Source organism: Didymella exigua (genome assembly GCF_010094145.1).
Source record: "Didymella exigua CBS 183.55 unplaced genomic scaffold M421scaffold_69, whole genome shotgun sequence".
Classification (NCBI taxonomy): domain Eukaryota; kingdom Fungi; phylum Ascomycota; class Dothideomycetes; order Pleosporales; family Didymellaceae; genus Didymella; species Didymella exigua.
The window spans coordinates 1-13,494 of record NW_022984843.1 but is presented as its reverse complement, the minus strand read 5'-3'; the positions used below and the strand labels follow the sequence as shown (position 1 = coordinate 13,494).

The 13,494-nt window shown below is 46.8% G+C and overlaps 8 protein-coding genes across 8 annotated transcripts; 6 read left to right on the top strand and 2 right to left on the bottom strand.

The window, feature by feature from the left end:
* Nucleotides 1-1,081: 1,081 nt before the first annotated feature.
* On the top strand, nt 1,082-2,120 carry M421DRAFT_410541 (purine and uridine phosphorylase; the record flags this gene model as incomplete). The annotated part of the gene is made up of 2 exons (XM_033590384.1): nt 1,082-2,003; nt 2,057-2,120. A coding segment is annotated over one exon (810 nt), but the record flags the coding sequence as incomplete, so codon positions are not given.
* Nucleotides 2,121-3,823: 1,703 nt separating this feature from the next.
* Nucleotides 3,824-4,384, top strand: M421DRAFT_10500 (uncharacterized protein; the record flags this gene model as incomplete). Its single annotated transcript, XM_033587087.1, has 1 exon — nt 3,824-4,384. The coding sequence occupies one exon, from the start codon at nt 3,824-3,826 to the stop codon at nt 4,382-4,384; it is 561 nt and encodes a 186-aa protein (XP_033442750.1).
* Nucleotides 4,385-4,641: 257 nt separating this feature from the next.
* Nucleotides 4,642-4,869, top strand: M421DRAFT_77996 (uncharacterized protein; the record flags this gene model as incomplete). Its single annotated transcript, XM_033597371.1, has 1 exon — nt 4,642-4,869. A coding segment is annotated over one exon (228 nt), but the record flags the coding sequence as incomplete, so codon positions are not given.
* Nucleotides 4,870-4,896: 27 nt separating this feature from the next.
* Nucleotides 4,897-5,193, top strand: M421DRAFT_77983 (uncharacterized protein; the record flags this gene model as incomplete). The annotated part of the gene is made up of 1 exon (XM_033597370.1): nt 4,897-5,193. A coding segment is annotated over one exon (297 nt), but the record flags the coding sequence as incomplete, so codon positions are not given.
* A 3,495-nt stretch (nt 5,194-8,688) lies between these two features.
* M421DRAFT_11521 (uncharacterized protein) lies at nt 8,689-8,901 on the top strand (the record flags this gene model as incomplete). Its single annotated transcript, XM_033587241.1, has 1 exon — nt 8,689-8,901. A coding segment is annotated over one exon (213 nt), but the record flags the coding sequence as incomplete, so codon positions are not given.
* A 1,233-nt stretch (nt 8,902-10,134) lies between these two features.
* M421DRAFT_13118 (uncharacterized protein) lies at nt 10,135-10,329 on the top strand (the record flags this gene model as incomplete). Its single annotated transcript, XM_033587383.1, has 1 exon — nt 10,135-10,329. A coding segment is annotated over one exon (195 nt), but the record flags the coding sequence as incomplete, so codon positions are not given.
* A 15-nt stretch (nt 10,330-10,344) lies between these two features.
* M421DRAFT_355135 (uncharacterized protein) lies at nt 10,345-10,949 on the bottom strand. Its single transcript, XM_033589606.1, has one exon. It carries the CDS (start codon nt 10,853-10,855, stop codon nt 10,370-10,372), a length of 486 nt encoding a protein of 161 aa, XP_033442745.1. The 5' UTR covers nt 10,856-10,949; the 3' UTR covers nt 10,345-10,369.
* Nucleotides 10,950-11,622: 673 nt separating this feature from the next.
* Nucleotides 11,623-11,883, bottom strand: M421DRAFT_19472 (uncharacterized protein; the record flags this gene model as incomplete). Its single annotated transcript, XM_033588040.1, has 1 exon — nt 11,623-11,883. A coding segment is annotated over one exon (261 nt), but the record flags the coding sequence as incomplete, so codon positions are not given.
* Between the last annotated feature and the right edge of the window lie 1,611 nt (nt 11,884-13,494).

Genomic DNA, 13,494 nt, shown 5'->3' with positions numbered 1-13,494 from the left:
AGCAGCAGCAGCAGCAGCACTCACGCTTCAGTCTATGTGTACAGAGTGGCAATTATAAACGTTGTTGTTGAGAAATCACGACTCCAATCTGAGTGCTAGTGACGTGGTGGGGTGCGCGGGAACTATATGTGCGCGGAAAGCAGCAGCAGCAGCAGCACTCACGCTTCAGTCTATGTGTACAGAGTGGCAATTATAAACGTTGTTGTTGAGAAATCACGACTCCAATCTGAGTGCTAGTGACGTGGTGGGGTGCGCGGGAACTATATGTGCGCGGAAAGTATATGGACTAGCTTACACGAGCGTGGGAGAATCGCGAATACACTTGTTAACGCGGGTATTAAGTCCTCTTTTACTAATTCGAGCGTGGCTAGGCTTGCTGCTGTGTAGGTGATTACGGTTTAAGAAGTGTGTGTCGCGTGCCTTTTTGTTCAAGCTGGTACATCGAGAGTGCAAGGCTAAGGCGCAAGCCATCCCGTTTATGTAGTGAGACTAGCTGTGAGGTTTTCCAAGGCATGCGAGCGCCATAAATGGGTGTGAAGGCTTCAGTAAAGTGGCGTAGAATAACATTATGCTGACAGGCTTCTACATCATATCTAATCAATGCTTGAAAGCGTCCATCTCGATAATATCGCGTCTGCGCTCGCTTGTAACTGCATGCTTTTGGTCAATGCGTGGAGTGGATCAGTATACCAGTGTCTTTAAAATAGAATGGCAGGGCCATTTGATGAGCACATCACCGAATGGGAAGTTGACAAGCAAGTCTTTTGACTTCGATTGAGCACAATGTGACGGTGATGAAAGTGAGCCAGCGTGTAACCACTTGCCACTAGCTTGGCCCGCTCCCAATTGAATCGAGGTCGACTGCAATACGAGATCGCACTTGTAAAGATGACCCTTCTTTTTTCTAGAATACTGCTGATGGAGACGCAGGCCTACAATGTGATCGCTTAATGGGATAGTTAAACTATGATAAGCCTACGGAAAGCCTCACCTTTCCAGAGAAGACCTGAAGATTCGACCTCAATCGTCGAGAACAGCAACGACACGTGCCACGCCGGCTACATTGTGAGGACTATAGCATGGATGGGTTTGCGCGCTCGCCGTTGAACTGGCAGCCGCCCAGGAAACGCTCGACGAGACGCATGACACTCCCAACTACAAACCCCATGACACAAATATATACGCCTCTGGACGGGTTGGGGAACACAATGTGGTTATTGCTTCTTTTCCAGAAGGACAAATGGGCACTGACTCAGATACTGAAGCCGCAATACAGATGCAGTCGACGTTCCACAATACGCGCTTCGGTCTGATGGTAGGTATTGGAGGCGGTGTTCCCAGCGAAGAAGCCGATGTCAGACTTGGGGATGTCGTGGTCAGTAAACCACAGAGGGGACACAGGGGAGTGGTACAATACAACTTGGGAAAGGCTACATCGGACGGTATTCATCAGACAGGATCTCTGAACGCTCCACCCAGGGTCCTACTCACTGCTGCAACCGCTGTTCGCGCTGCGCACATAAGAAAACAGAGCAGACCCCCAGAGCATATAGCCAAGCTTGAACAGATCCCCATGTTTCAACAGGACAGAGGGGGTCCCAACATCCTGTTTGCCGCAGATTACAGTCACATACGTTGCTCAGCGTGCGTAAGCTGTGATCTTTCAAATCAGGAGTTGCGAGAGACACGCGAAAGTGGCAAGGAAGTGGCAGTGCATTATGGCACCACCGCCTCAGGTAATCAAGTTATTAGGGACGATCACTCGAGTCAAGAGCTTGGAACAGTGTTGTGTTTTGAAATAGAGGTAGTAGTGCTTATGAATAGATTTCCGTGTCTTATCATCCACGGTATTTTCGATTATGCCGATTCGCACAAAAATAAGCGGTGGTAGCTATACGCAGGCGCAACGGCCGCAGGGTATGCGAAAGAGTTGCTTTTGGTAATATCTGCATCAAATTTGGGTTCTGCGCGTACTGCAGAAGGGATTATGTCTGGCACCACTGGTCAGTGCATTCCAGGTGTGCGCTCAAGCAATGCAAGACTGATCTTTGAACAGGCTTGCGCCTAAATTCTAACTCCCCAGCTGGTCAAGATACGCCTAATGAGCTTTCTAAGTGGAGATTCACTTTTAACGTGTAGGTTTCCCATTATTGCTTGTAACGTGGTTAGTATACTAAATCTCGAAGTTGACGCTCCCATACTCTGAACAGCAAAGGTATGTTGTTAGACCCCTTCGTGTATCACCATCACTAATTGCGTCCTATATCTGTAGAAGATTCATGCTAGGAATAAGGTCAATAGCCCAGTCTCACAATCAGAACGCTACATTTATTCTACGTAGAGTGCCTACGGTCACTCGCATTTCCCGAACAAGAGCAGAGGTATCACAGCATTCACACAGCTACCGACACCTGCCATTGGCTACTTGCAAACCCTGCATATTGCAGGTGGACTTAATATTCACGCGGTCTGTTCTGGATAAAGGGACATCTAGGAACTGGAAAGTCTGTGCTTACTAAGTTCGCACTCACTACATTACAGGAGGCGCGGCCTAAAGACGTGATTGTGTCTTTCTTTATTAATAGACAGGGGATCAAGCTGCAACGCACCTCACTGGGCATAGTCCGCGCTCTTCTAAACTCTGTACTAGAAAAGTTCCCCAAATATCTTACTAAGCTTACGAAGGTCTTTAAGGATTGAAACAAACGCTTTCTCGCGTATCTTAACAGAGAGGTTGACTTCATAAGGAGTCGTTGTTTTTCTTGATGCTCTGGATAAATGTGGGAAAGGGCCTGCGAATGCTCTATTGACTTACTTCAACAAACATGCAGAGACGAAGATTGCGAATTTCAAGATCTGTGTTTCATCAAGGCATTATTCAATTCTTAGTCTTGAATACAGCCCGTCCGTGATTGTTTAGGAGCGCGACGCCAAGGACATCCATATGTATGTCAGAGACCAGCTCAAAGAGATTCAGTCAGACTCAAAACGCGAGCAAATCCAGTACGGCATTTCACAAAAGGCCAAGGGAGACTTTCAATAGGCTCCTAGTCTGATACTCTTAACGCGTTTAAGAGGCGCGTTAAACACCTTTCCAATAGTCTCGTGTTTCAAACTCGTGGGCTTTGGGAATTGCACAATCCTAACGACGGATGGAACCAAGAAGCGCATCTAATTCATTAGTTAGTGGCCGATTTTCTACTTGACCGTCTACTCAAGAGCATATTTACAACATCTGCACAAATGACTCCAACCTTGGCAGGAGCAGGTCATTTTCGGATCTCAAGGTTGTGCATGCGATACATGATCCTAGATGAGGTCCTAGAAGTGGTGAAATTGCCTTAAGTGTTGCTTTCATCAACATTTCCGCTAGCTCCATACGCAACGCAATACATGTTTCAGCATATTTAGGGGGGCGGAGAAGGAGGGAAATGCTTAGCATTATCCTCTCACACCTATGCAGTAGATATCAAGCTCGGAAGCTTCACAAAAGCTTACCTGCTTGTGGAGAGCTCTTGATCCCGACAGTGTGCATGCGCTGATGGGTTTGCGGTTCTCAGGTGCCACAGCGCTGCACATTTTGGCAGCTTGAAGGTTGAAGAGCGCGTGTTCCGCCGTCCTTGAGACTAACCCCAAGGAGAACTATCGCTTGGACTCAAACAGCAACAGTCCACTGATGCTAGCTATCAGGGAGGGTCATTACGACCTGTCCTTTATGCTGCTGGATCTGCATGTCAAAAGATGGAGTGTGCTTCTAAAAGACCCTCAGGAAAGAACCGACCAAAATGAAGCCAAGGAAACGCGAGCCAAGGTCGCGGCGGATATGAATGTCGCCAACAATGAAGACAACACAGCATTGACTATTGCCCTTGACCAAATGGCTAGGGAGATTGTACTACAAATACTACAAGCAGGCGCCGAACTCAACGTGGTGCAGCATAGCAGGTTAGTCTCGCTCACCATTAGCAGTAAAGATACGCCGCTCTTGGACCTTGTCATATCCAAGAAGGTCAGCTTGGATGGTGCTGTCTACTACGCCCTGGACAGCAGACTAGGCCTGGATTATCAATATCTGCTCAATCTTTTGTTGAAGCTCATCAAAGCTGAAGCAAACCTAGTCCAATTGGAAGAACTTCAAGACGCTACATTGCCCAGATTCTCACCTACAGAGGATCGTCATGCCATCATAGTGGCGTCTAGAAGAGGCATAACCAACCCGGTAGATATGCTGCTCTCTTCCAGCGCGTCAACCACCGATCGCAACAAGTACAGAGAATCTGCCCTCCTCGTGGCTGTCAGATATGCACAGCTGCTCCACGAAAATGCGCCGACAGCGGTCAACATCGCGGATGACAATGGTGCTACGGTTTTGAGCAATCATTAGATACTACGCCAGAGGTGCTAGATCTTCTTTTCAACTAAGGTCATTTTCAAGATCAAGAACAAGCTCTAAAAGACCTGTACTTTGAGATCTGTCAATGCAGTTCAGTCGACATGCTGATAGCTGTGTTTCAACAAGACAACTTCCAGTCGAACTTTGAGGATAGCAACAGGTGTACGCCATTGTCTGTTTCCGCTGCACAAGGGGTTGAGGCAGTTGTCAAGATTCTGCTCAAGACTACTATTGTCCATGTAAACTAAAAGGATTCGAGCGGACAATCTCTGTTGTTAAAGGCGGTAATCAAAGGTCATCAGACCATAGTTGGGCTGTTACTCAACAAGGGCGTGGACCCAACAATCGCCAACAAAGATAGACTTACACCTCTCACGTCTGGAGCGACTAAAGGTCACCTCAATGTAGTGGAGTGCCTCCTCCAGAAAGGCGCTGACGTAAATGCACCTAGAGGGTCATATGGCAACTCACTCTAAGCAGCTTCGACCTACAGCTACAGAGAAGTTGTGCTGCTGCTAATTGATAGTAGAGCTGACGTCAGCGCTGAGGGTGGAGCACTTGGTCTATCTCCTCATGGTACTGCGCTCGCAGCTGCTTTATTTCGAGGTCATCAAGACATTATGGAGCTTTTGCTCGATCGTGGAGCAGACGTTAATCAGATTGTTTTGCGCTACAGTACAGCTCTAGGGGCTGCTTTAATAAAGGGACATAAGGATGTAGTTAGTTACCTGCTCCTTAAGAGTGCGGATATCTACAGAGAAGGTAGCTATTTTACAAATGCAATCACGGCCGCTGCTTAGGGGGAAACAGAGACATCCTCTAGTTGCTGCTGGAGAAAGGTGCAAACAACCACGCATCAGGCAAATTCTTCGCCAACGCTCTGGCCGCCGCAGCATGTCAAGGCAACATGGAGATTGTAGAGCTGCTCCATTCCAAAGTTACAGACATCAATTAACCTTCTTACCTAGAATGTGGCTGCCTCTACCTTGGATGCGAAGGGGGGACAGTTTTGTAATTTTTGCAGCATCCAGCGGGTCATCGGAGATCCTTAAGCTGATATTAACACCATGTAAACTCGCCGCCCCGCATAGGAGCTGGAGTCCTCTCTATTAAGAATGTAGGGCTGACAGTATTAGAGTTATCAAGTCACTCATCGCGCAAAATTGGAGAAGCCGAAGTGTTTTTGTTCTGGAGATGCAAGACGCTTTCACTCCCCTTGATATTGCGATTATTCATGGCCATGTGCTAATCCTCCAGAACTTATCTGCATCGGCGCAGGCAGTGCTTAGTTTTGACAATGACCATGTTGTTCCTGAGGGGGAAGAAAACGGCGGTACTACTTGCAATAGATGCTTCCATGTAAGTCTTCGACTATGCACACATGCAACCGAATTAACTGTGTGGCAGTACAATTACGGCCCGCGCTTTCATTGTCATGCTTGCATCCATTTTAACTACTGCTTTATGTGAAAACCTGTCTATGGAGTTTTGCATCAGGATCACAACGTGGAACGAATAGACCACCTGGATCCAACAAATCATTGGAAGGGTCAACCTTGATATCACTTCAATATACGCTTCGAATTCCAGCGTCAAGCGTGCTGTACTTACCAGAATACCTGCCCCAATGTTTTGTCACAGTTGACGCTGTACGAGCGGTCTGGCACCTTTCGTATTTCGTTTTTTTAAGGCAATTCCTAGCTTTCCTAATGCGATCAGCTGTTGGGTCTGCCCTTCAGACTCCTCAGCAAGTAGAAAGTATTAAAGCATCCTAAGCGGGTACTGATATCAGCTGTGTCTTATTGCATTCTTTCGCAGAGAGGATCGAGATGAGGGTGTCGCAGGGACGTGGTGAGGATGCATATCACATGATCAGCGTCTCGATACTCGGCCGATCGGATACTAATTAGCGGACCACCACGACCACGTAATAGAGACCGGATACAGCTTGGAGCTGTGATAAGGGCTGTGATCACGGAACAGCTGGATCAGCATTTGTGTATATGTTCTGCTCGTTCAGCAACACAGATAGAACAAGGAACTTGATCACTTTCTTCACACTTGATCAACGATCAGAGTCTGCTCAGTTTCCACACATTCATACTTCTTGATACATATGTGAAGCACTCCGCTTTAGCGAAAGCGGATATAGCGACCCTGGCTTCTCTGGTGCCAGCCTGGTGGATCAGGTTTGAGTGTCTTACCTTGATTGTGCCTTGCACATCACCAAGGCCGATTAAACCCAATAACCTTGCTCGCCCAGCGCAAAGCCTTAAAGAAAGTTGCTAAAATGTTTCAGACGTTTGAAACAAGAGCCGCCACATACTGGAGCCCCAAGAATAGGTAGTATAGCAGTAGAGATGTTAGGCCGGGCATGTGGCAAAGTCCACCTCTGACCTGTGTCTAGTTGACGATGTCAATACTGTTCCAGCACAGGCTGACCGTCCGTGTGAGTCATGATACCTTTTTGGCTTGCTTGCATTGGTGGCCGAAGCTGAGGCTTGACACAATCTGCTCGTGTGAAAGATATCTCCTGGACTGCTGGCCGAAATCGGCCCTATTCAGTTCGCTTTCTCCGTCGGTCTGCCCCTGTGAGAGTTATCCCCTGGATTACTGGCCGAAGTCGGCCCTATTCAGTTCGCTTTTTCTGTCGGTCTGCTCATGTGAAAGATCTATTGGATTGCTCGAAGCCGGCCCTATTCAGTTCGCTTTCTCTGTCGGTCTGCCCCTGTGAGAGATATCCCCTGGATTACTGGTCGAAGCCGGCCCTGTTCAGCTTACTTTTCTGTTAGTCTGTTAACCTATCGTAAAAAAGGCATCTCTAAGAGTACAAGCGAAAGCAGTGCTATTTTATTTTAAGATTGTACAGGGTATGTGTTGGTTGGGTGCTATCCGCAACCAACGAGCTGGTTCGGCCAACGCGCCACCCGGACATTGCAACATTGAGAATCGTCCCATCTTCGACGCGTCATAAGACCACCATAGTAAATCCAATTCAAGAAGCGATTGAACATATTTCAAATTATTTGAAGATGACGCACTCTTCTGGTAATGCAAAGTTGCAAAAAAGTTGATAACATACCCCCAGGCGAGTCGGTCACACGGGCGAGTCGGTCACTTGATTTTGCTTTGGAAAATCAACAATCCAAGGCTTCATAGCTCTTTATCTACTGGACAAAATCTTTTAGTAACCCGATAGCGTACCAATTAATACACTTCTGTATTTAATACTAATCTAGAGTGTTGGGTTTCTAGATCGCAAGGGAAAAAAGTTATTGAGGATTTAGATAAGAGACGCTAAAAGTCTTTAACAAAATAAGATAAAATTAGCTACGATGTACATGGTACCGATATCAGCAACAACCGGCCTGTTCCATAGCGTTAGCATTTCCAATCGCATATCTTGTATTTTCCTTCTAAACTCACACTGCATGAACTACCACAACCAGATGGGCAAGAACACGGCGGTGAGAACCCATTGGAGCAGCATGACGGGAATTGTCTGGGGATGAGGTCGGTATCTTGAATGTTACGAATAGTGTTGTCCTCTTGTAGGACGTTAAGTGCGAGAGAACTGGCACAAAGTGCGGAGATGATAGCAAAGAACTTCATGATGTCTTCGTTGAATATTTTTCTTTGATAGTTGTGTTAAGGAAGGCGATAGAGAGGATAGGAATTGACTGCAAATAGCAAGAGCGACGACCACCTTATAACCTCAGAGAAGTCTTCGTGTCACGTTCTTCTCCGGAATCTTCAGGCTGCCGTTATCGAGCTGACGTGGTTCTTGCTTGTAGCCTCATGCTATAACTGACAAGGGGCGAGCACGGGCATATTAGAATACAAAATTGCTGTTCTACGACAAGTCTCCTTGTAAAAGACTAACGGGTGCTCAGTGCTGGCCTATCATATTCTCATTCGCATGCTCCGTACTTGAACCTCTGAAGTCTGTACCGAAGGGCCTTTCATTAGGCCCGAATGTAGCCCCGCTTAGTCTCGGCCATTTATTTAACGATGTTACATGACTCCGACTGCAGGGAGGTACTTGTTTGCGGTTGCATCTCATCGATATATAATGCTTGTGGGAGCTATAGCCCAGTCGATGCGGTCGACTGGTCTCCCCAGAATATTGGATTTCGTACTTGTTGAGTAGTCGCCGCTCGAAGTCACCAGGAGCTGTCGCATGAGCTGGCAGAAATAGAATAACAATGTAGTTAACCTGTTTTATCAGTGAGCGCCCCACCTCAGTGAGCGCCCCACGAACACCAGCAAAGCGCATGCGCGACACTCAACGCGTAATGTCTCAACAACCACAACCTCACAAGCCCTATACTGAAGCTGACGTGCAGCTTGCCCTCTCTGACATTAAATGCGACCAGATTACAAGCCTGCGACGTGCTGAGGCAGTCTACAGCGTTCCTTGTAGGATGATACAACAACAACGTGACGGGAAGCCCTCTAGATGCGACTGCGAGCCCAGATCAAAGCGCCTGACAAAGCTAGAAGAGGAGGTAATTCTGCAGCGTATACTTGACGAGAACCTACGTGGAGTACCGCCCTCAAAGCTACACGTACAAGATATAGCTGATAGACTGCTGCGCGACTGCGGCGGTGAGCCTGTTGGTAAATGCTGGGTTGACAGGTTTATTAAGCGTACACCTGAGCTGCGCACGCGCTGGACTTGTCCATACAATCACCAGCGAGCTCTCTGCGAAGACCTAGCGATCATTAAGCCCTAGTTCACGCTAGTTCAGAATATAAAGGCGAAGTATAGTATTGTGGATAACAACATATATAACTTTAATAAGTCTAGCTTCCTAATAGGCAAGATATCTTCACAACTTGTTGTAACAGGCATAGAGAAACCTAGGAAAGCGAAGAAGCTTCAGCCTAGTAATTGCAAGTAGACTATGTTAATACAGGGCGTCAGCGCAACAGGGCGTGTTATCCCACCCTTCCTCATCTTTGCTGGCAAGGTTCTTATCTCTAACTAGTTTACTAAGGACCTCCTACGCAATTAGGTTATTTAAGTAAGCCTAACAGGCTAGACAAACAACAATCTAGCGCTTGCCTGGCTTAATTACTTTAATACGCATGTGAGGCCTGTAGGAGCGTATAGGCTGCTGATTATTAACAGCCACAAGAGCCATTGCTTGATAGATTTCCAGGATTGCTGCAAGGAGAAGAAGATTATTGCCCTCTGTATGCCTCCACACTTGTTGCACCTCCTGCAGCTGCTTGACGTCGCCTGTTTCTCGCCATTGAAGCACGCGTATGGTGATCAGATCTCAGCCTTGGCACGCAATTGCATTAACCACATCAGCAAACAGACCTTCTTACCAGCCTTTAAAGTAGCTTTTAAGAAGGCGTTTACAAGAGAGAATGCTTGCGCAGGGTTTCGAGGCGCTAGATTGTCTCCACATAATCCACAGGCTGTGTTATTAAAGCTGGATGTGCAGCTGCGTACGCAAACTCCACCACAGCAAGTCAACACCACTTGGGAGGCGAAAACACCACGCAACGCTAAAGAAATGGAGGCGCAATCAACACTGGTTCAAAACAGGATGAAAATCTATCAAGGGTCTCTAGCAAGTTTACTTAATGAGCAGGTGCAGCAGCTGACAAAAGGCGCGCAGCAGATGGCTTATAAGATGGTGTTAATGCGTGCAGAGATAGTGCGCCTTAATACTGCTACTAAAGCAGCAACAAAGCGTAAAAGTTGCAAGAGACGCTACGTCTGGGCAGAGGAGACATTAACAGTTGGCGAGGTATCAGACTTAATTACTGAAAGGGAGGGTGGCAGATGTGAGGAGGGTGAGGAGCTGGCGAAGAGGGTGCGCGCAGGGCGACGCTGCAGCTGTTGCAGTGAGATTAGGCACAACTCTTGCACCTGCAAGGTAGAAATTAAGGATATAAATAACAGCGACGCTTCTAAATAATACTATACTGTTGCAAGAGTACAAAATTTGTGTTGTGGTGCTAAGCTACGTCGCTGCGCGTACGCCTCGCTGGTGTTCGTGGGGCGCTCACTGAGGTGGGGCGCTCACTGATAAAACAGGTTAACGTAGAAGAAGACGAGAAGCTTATCCTTCTTCTACATGCATGGTGCATCTTTGACTTCGCACAGTCCGACTTCAGTAAGGGTTTGGCTAAGCTCTTTGTACCAGAGTAGTGGAGATTTCTTGAGAACGTACAGCGCTCGAATGAGCTTCCACAAGTGGTGTTACATACGAAGTGAAGCTTCGTGTAGAGGTCGACAGCATGAAAGACATGGATGGCCATTGTAAGCAGTTGTTTTAAGCTTGATGAGATCGATAGTCGCCCTGTCTCGTGACCGATTCGGCGCAAGATTATTTGATCGCCTTTATTTTGCGAGCATTGTTCACGGTTGATTGTCTTCGGCGAATCTTCTGTTGGTGGTTCGATCCCGATAAGGTTCCTAGATAAGTACCTAATCGATCGCATCACTTCCAGGCGTGTCCGAGAAGCACATGTAGCTGTGGCTTGGAAAGCGTGCGAGACCGTGCTGGAGAAGCAGAATATTGCGGTCTTCTCTTGTTTATTGCATAGCAAGAGTGCAGCGCTGTGTGTGGGACTGCATATCTCAGAGGCTCACTTCGCTGCACGAGGAGGCAATGGCCTCCCAATCGGGTTAGATCAGTAGTATGTTCCCGGGGGCCCCGGTACGATACAAGATGCTCTTCCCTGAGTCGGAATGCACGTTTGATGACAGACATGCGAGCGAGACAAGGCTTGTAGAGAATGTAGGCCACCCGTTCGAGCGTTGTGATCTTTGTGCCTTTGGCGGTGGTAATAGTGTTGCGGTATCAAGGGCAAATGTGTATAGAGAGTATATTGTGTTGTTGTGTGTTGTTGTGCTGCTCTCCAAGGCTCGCTGCGGGGTCTGTTTTGATGACGTGTTTGTGATGCAGCTGAGGTAACGACATGAGGAAGTAGCACCAGACCACCGCCAACAATACGTGACCTGCTTCTCCTCTCAACCGTTACAAATAGTTATGTTTACTTCTCCCCAAGCCTCAATGTGTGCTTCGGGAACTCCAGCAAGGATTATGTCGTCTGGGGCAGCCGGCGCTTTTCATTGCAGGATTGTTGCAGATATGTATGTCAGTAGCCAGTCCCAATTTCCAAAGGTAGAGGAGCGGAGAGTCCATTTCGCGGCCATTGTGCGGTGTCTTCGTCTCCCAGGCAACGTCGTTCGGCTTTGGTGGAGTTGGCATACCGAGTCGCACATCAGGCTTTGATAACACTGCGTCTGAGTTGTGTGGGACAAGTCCAGCATATCTAAAGCCTACGCGAGTGTTCCCTAGTGTCAAAGCCTTTGTATAGATTGCTTTGAAGGCTGGTAGGAAGGTTTTTTTGTTGATGTGGTTGCTGCGACTGCGTGCTAAGGCTGAGATCTTGTCGCCATATACGCGCTTCAATGGCGAGAAGCAGGTGACGTCAAGTGGCTGCAGGAGGTGCGACGAGTGTGCCGACACCTTTTGCCTGCATGGCCGTAGTGGGCGGAGCCCGGTCCTGACATATACCTCATAGCAGATTCACACCTGTTCTGGATATCTCTATTCTTGCCTGCGTTGTTACACCAAGTCACGGGGTGTAGCCAGCCTTTTGCAAGCAACTAATATTAGAATGTTTAGCACTGCCTGCTGCTGCTATCTAAGTCCGTCTGCGGCCTAAGCACTATCTTTGCCCAAGTTAACACACAACTGTGATATCAACGCAGACCATTTTGCCTAAGTGTGATGCCTAACGTAAAGCACCACCGAGCCAGACACACCACTGAGCTAGACACTTTTTCTTGGCATTGTGAACACCATGTACAGGACAAGCAATTACTTACTACTTGCTGCAGAACCTACGTACAACGCACTTGCATTAGATGCAGACTCTTCTTCTACATCTTTCTAGCACGTATAAGCGTTGTGCCTAGTCTTCCCACAGTTACTACAGTGCTGTTAACCTGGCTGTGCTCTTTCTTAACTACTACTACTACGCGCTTTCTTTAACACTGTACAAGCTGCAGCTGCGCTTCTAGCTACTAACAATGCTGCTTCACTGTACTCTATTATGCCCCTATACTAGATCTGCTTTCTTTTTTAAGTCTTGCGCTTTATTATCTCTGCTAGTTACTCTTTAAGCTCCTATACACAAGCCTTAATAAGCACATTTTTATATAGCATCTCTTTAGCTCCTTTAATAAGCTTGAAGAACCCCTTATAAGTAGATATTAGTAACTATATAAAGTGCTTACTAATAAGCTTTAATTATAACCTAAATTTGTAGGTATTGCTTAGGGTTCTAGATTGCTATAGTATTTCTAGTAGAGGTATTAGTAGAGGGGTATAAAATTGCACTTTAAGCTAATTAAGGACTGCCTGCAGGTTAATCGGTTTTATAGTTCTTGTATATAAACACGTTAAAAAACGCGTCTCTAAAGGCTAGAAGGAAGGCTTCTTTATTAATATAGAAGACGTGTTAGGATGCTAAGGCTTGTACGCGTTAGGAGTACCTTAGTTTTAATAGCAAGAAATATACTATATTAAGTAGCTAAAGCATGTGTAATAAGTAAGGAGGTATATAGAGGGTAAGGACTCTGTTCTCCTAGTAGTAGTCCTTAAATTCCTAGTTAAGGTGGCTCTTATAGCTGTCTAAGATAAGCAGCCTGTGCAACCCCCTCTATTGCGCTCTTATATGCGCGTTAAAATGCTTTAACTACTTAAGACTAAGCATATTGTTAGTCTATCTATTCTTAGAGACTAAGAGCTTCTAGCTGTATAGGATATTAGTCTCCTTATACTAGGCAGAGATATAGACACGCCTAGACTGGCGGATGGGTAGGGTAGGGTAGGGTATAGGTATAGTCACGTGACTAGTGGGTAGGAACTAGGTAGGGTATACGAGGTACCCTACCCAAACGGTTTGGGTAGGGTAGCACGTGACTGGGTATAGGTATAGGTAGGGTAGCACGTGACTAGGTATAGGTATAGGTAGGGTAGCTAGGTAGGGTCTAGGAATGGGTAGTCATCAGCTATTTTTAGAAAGTTCTGCCAATAACTTTTATCACAGTGATTCATCACAGTGTG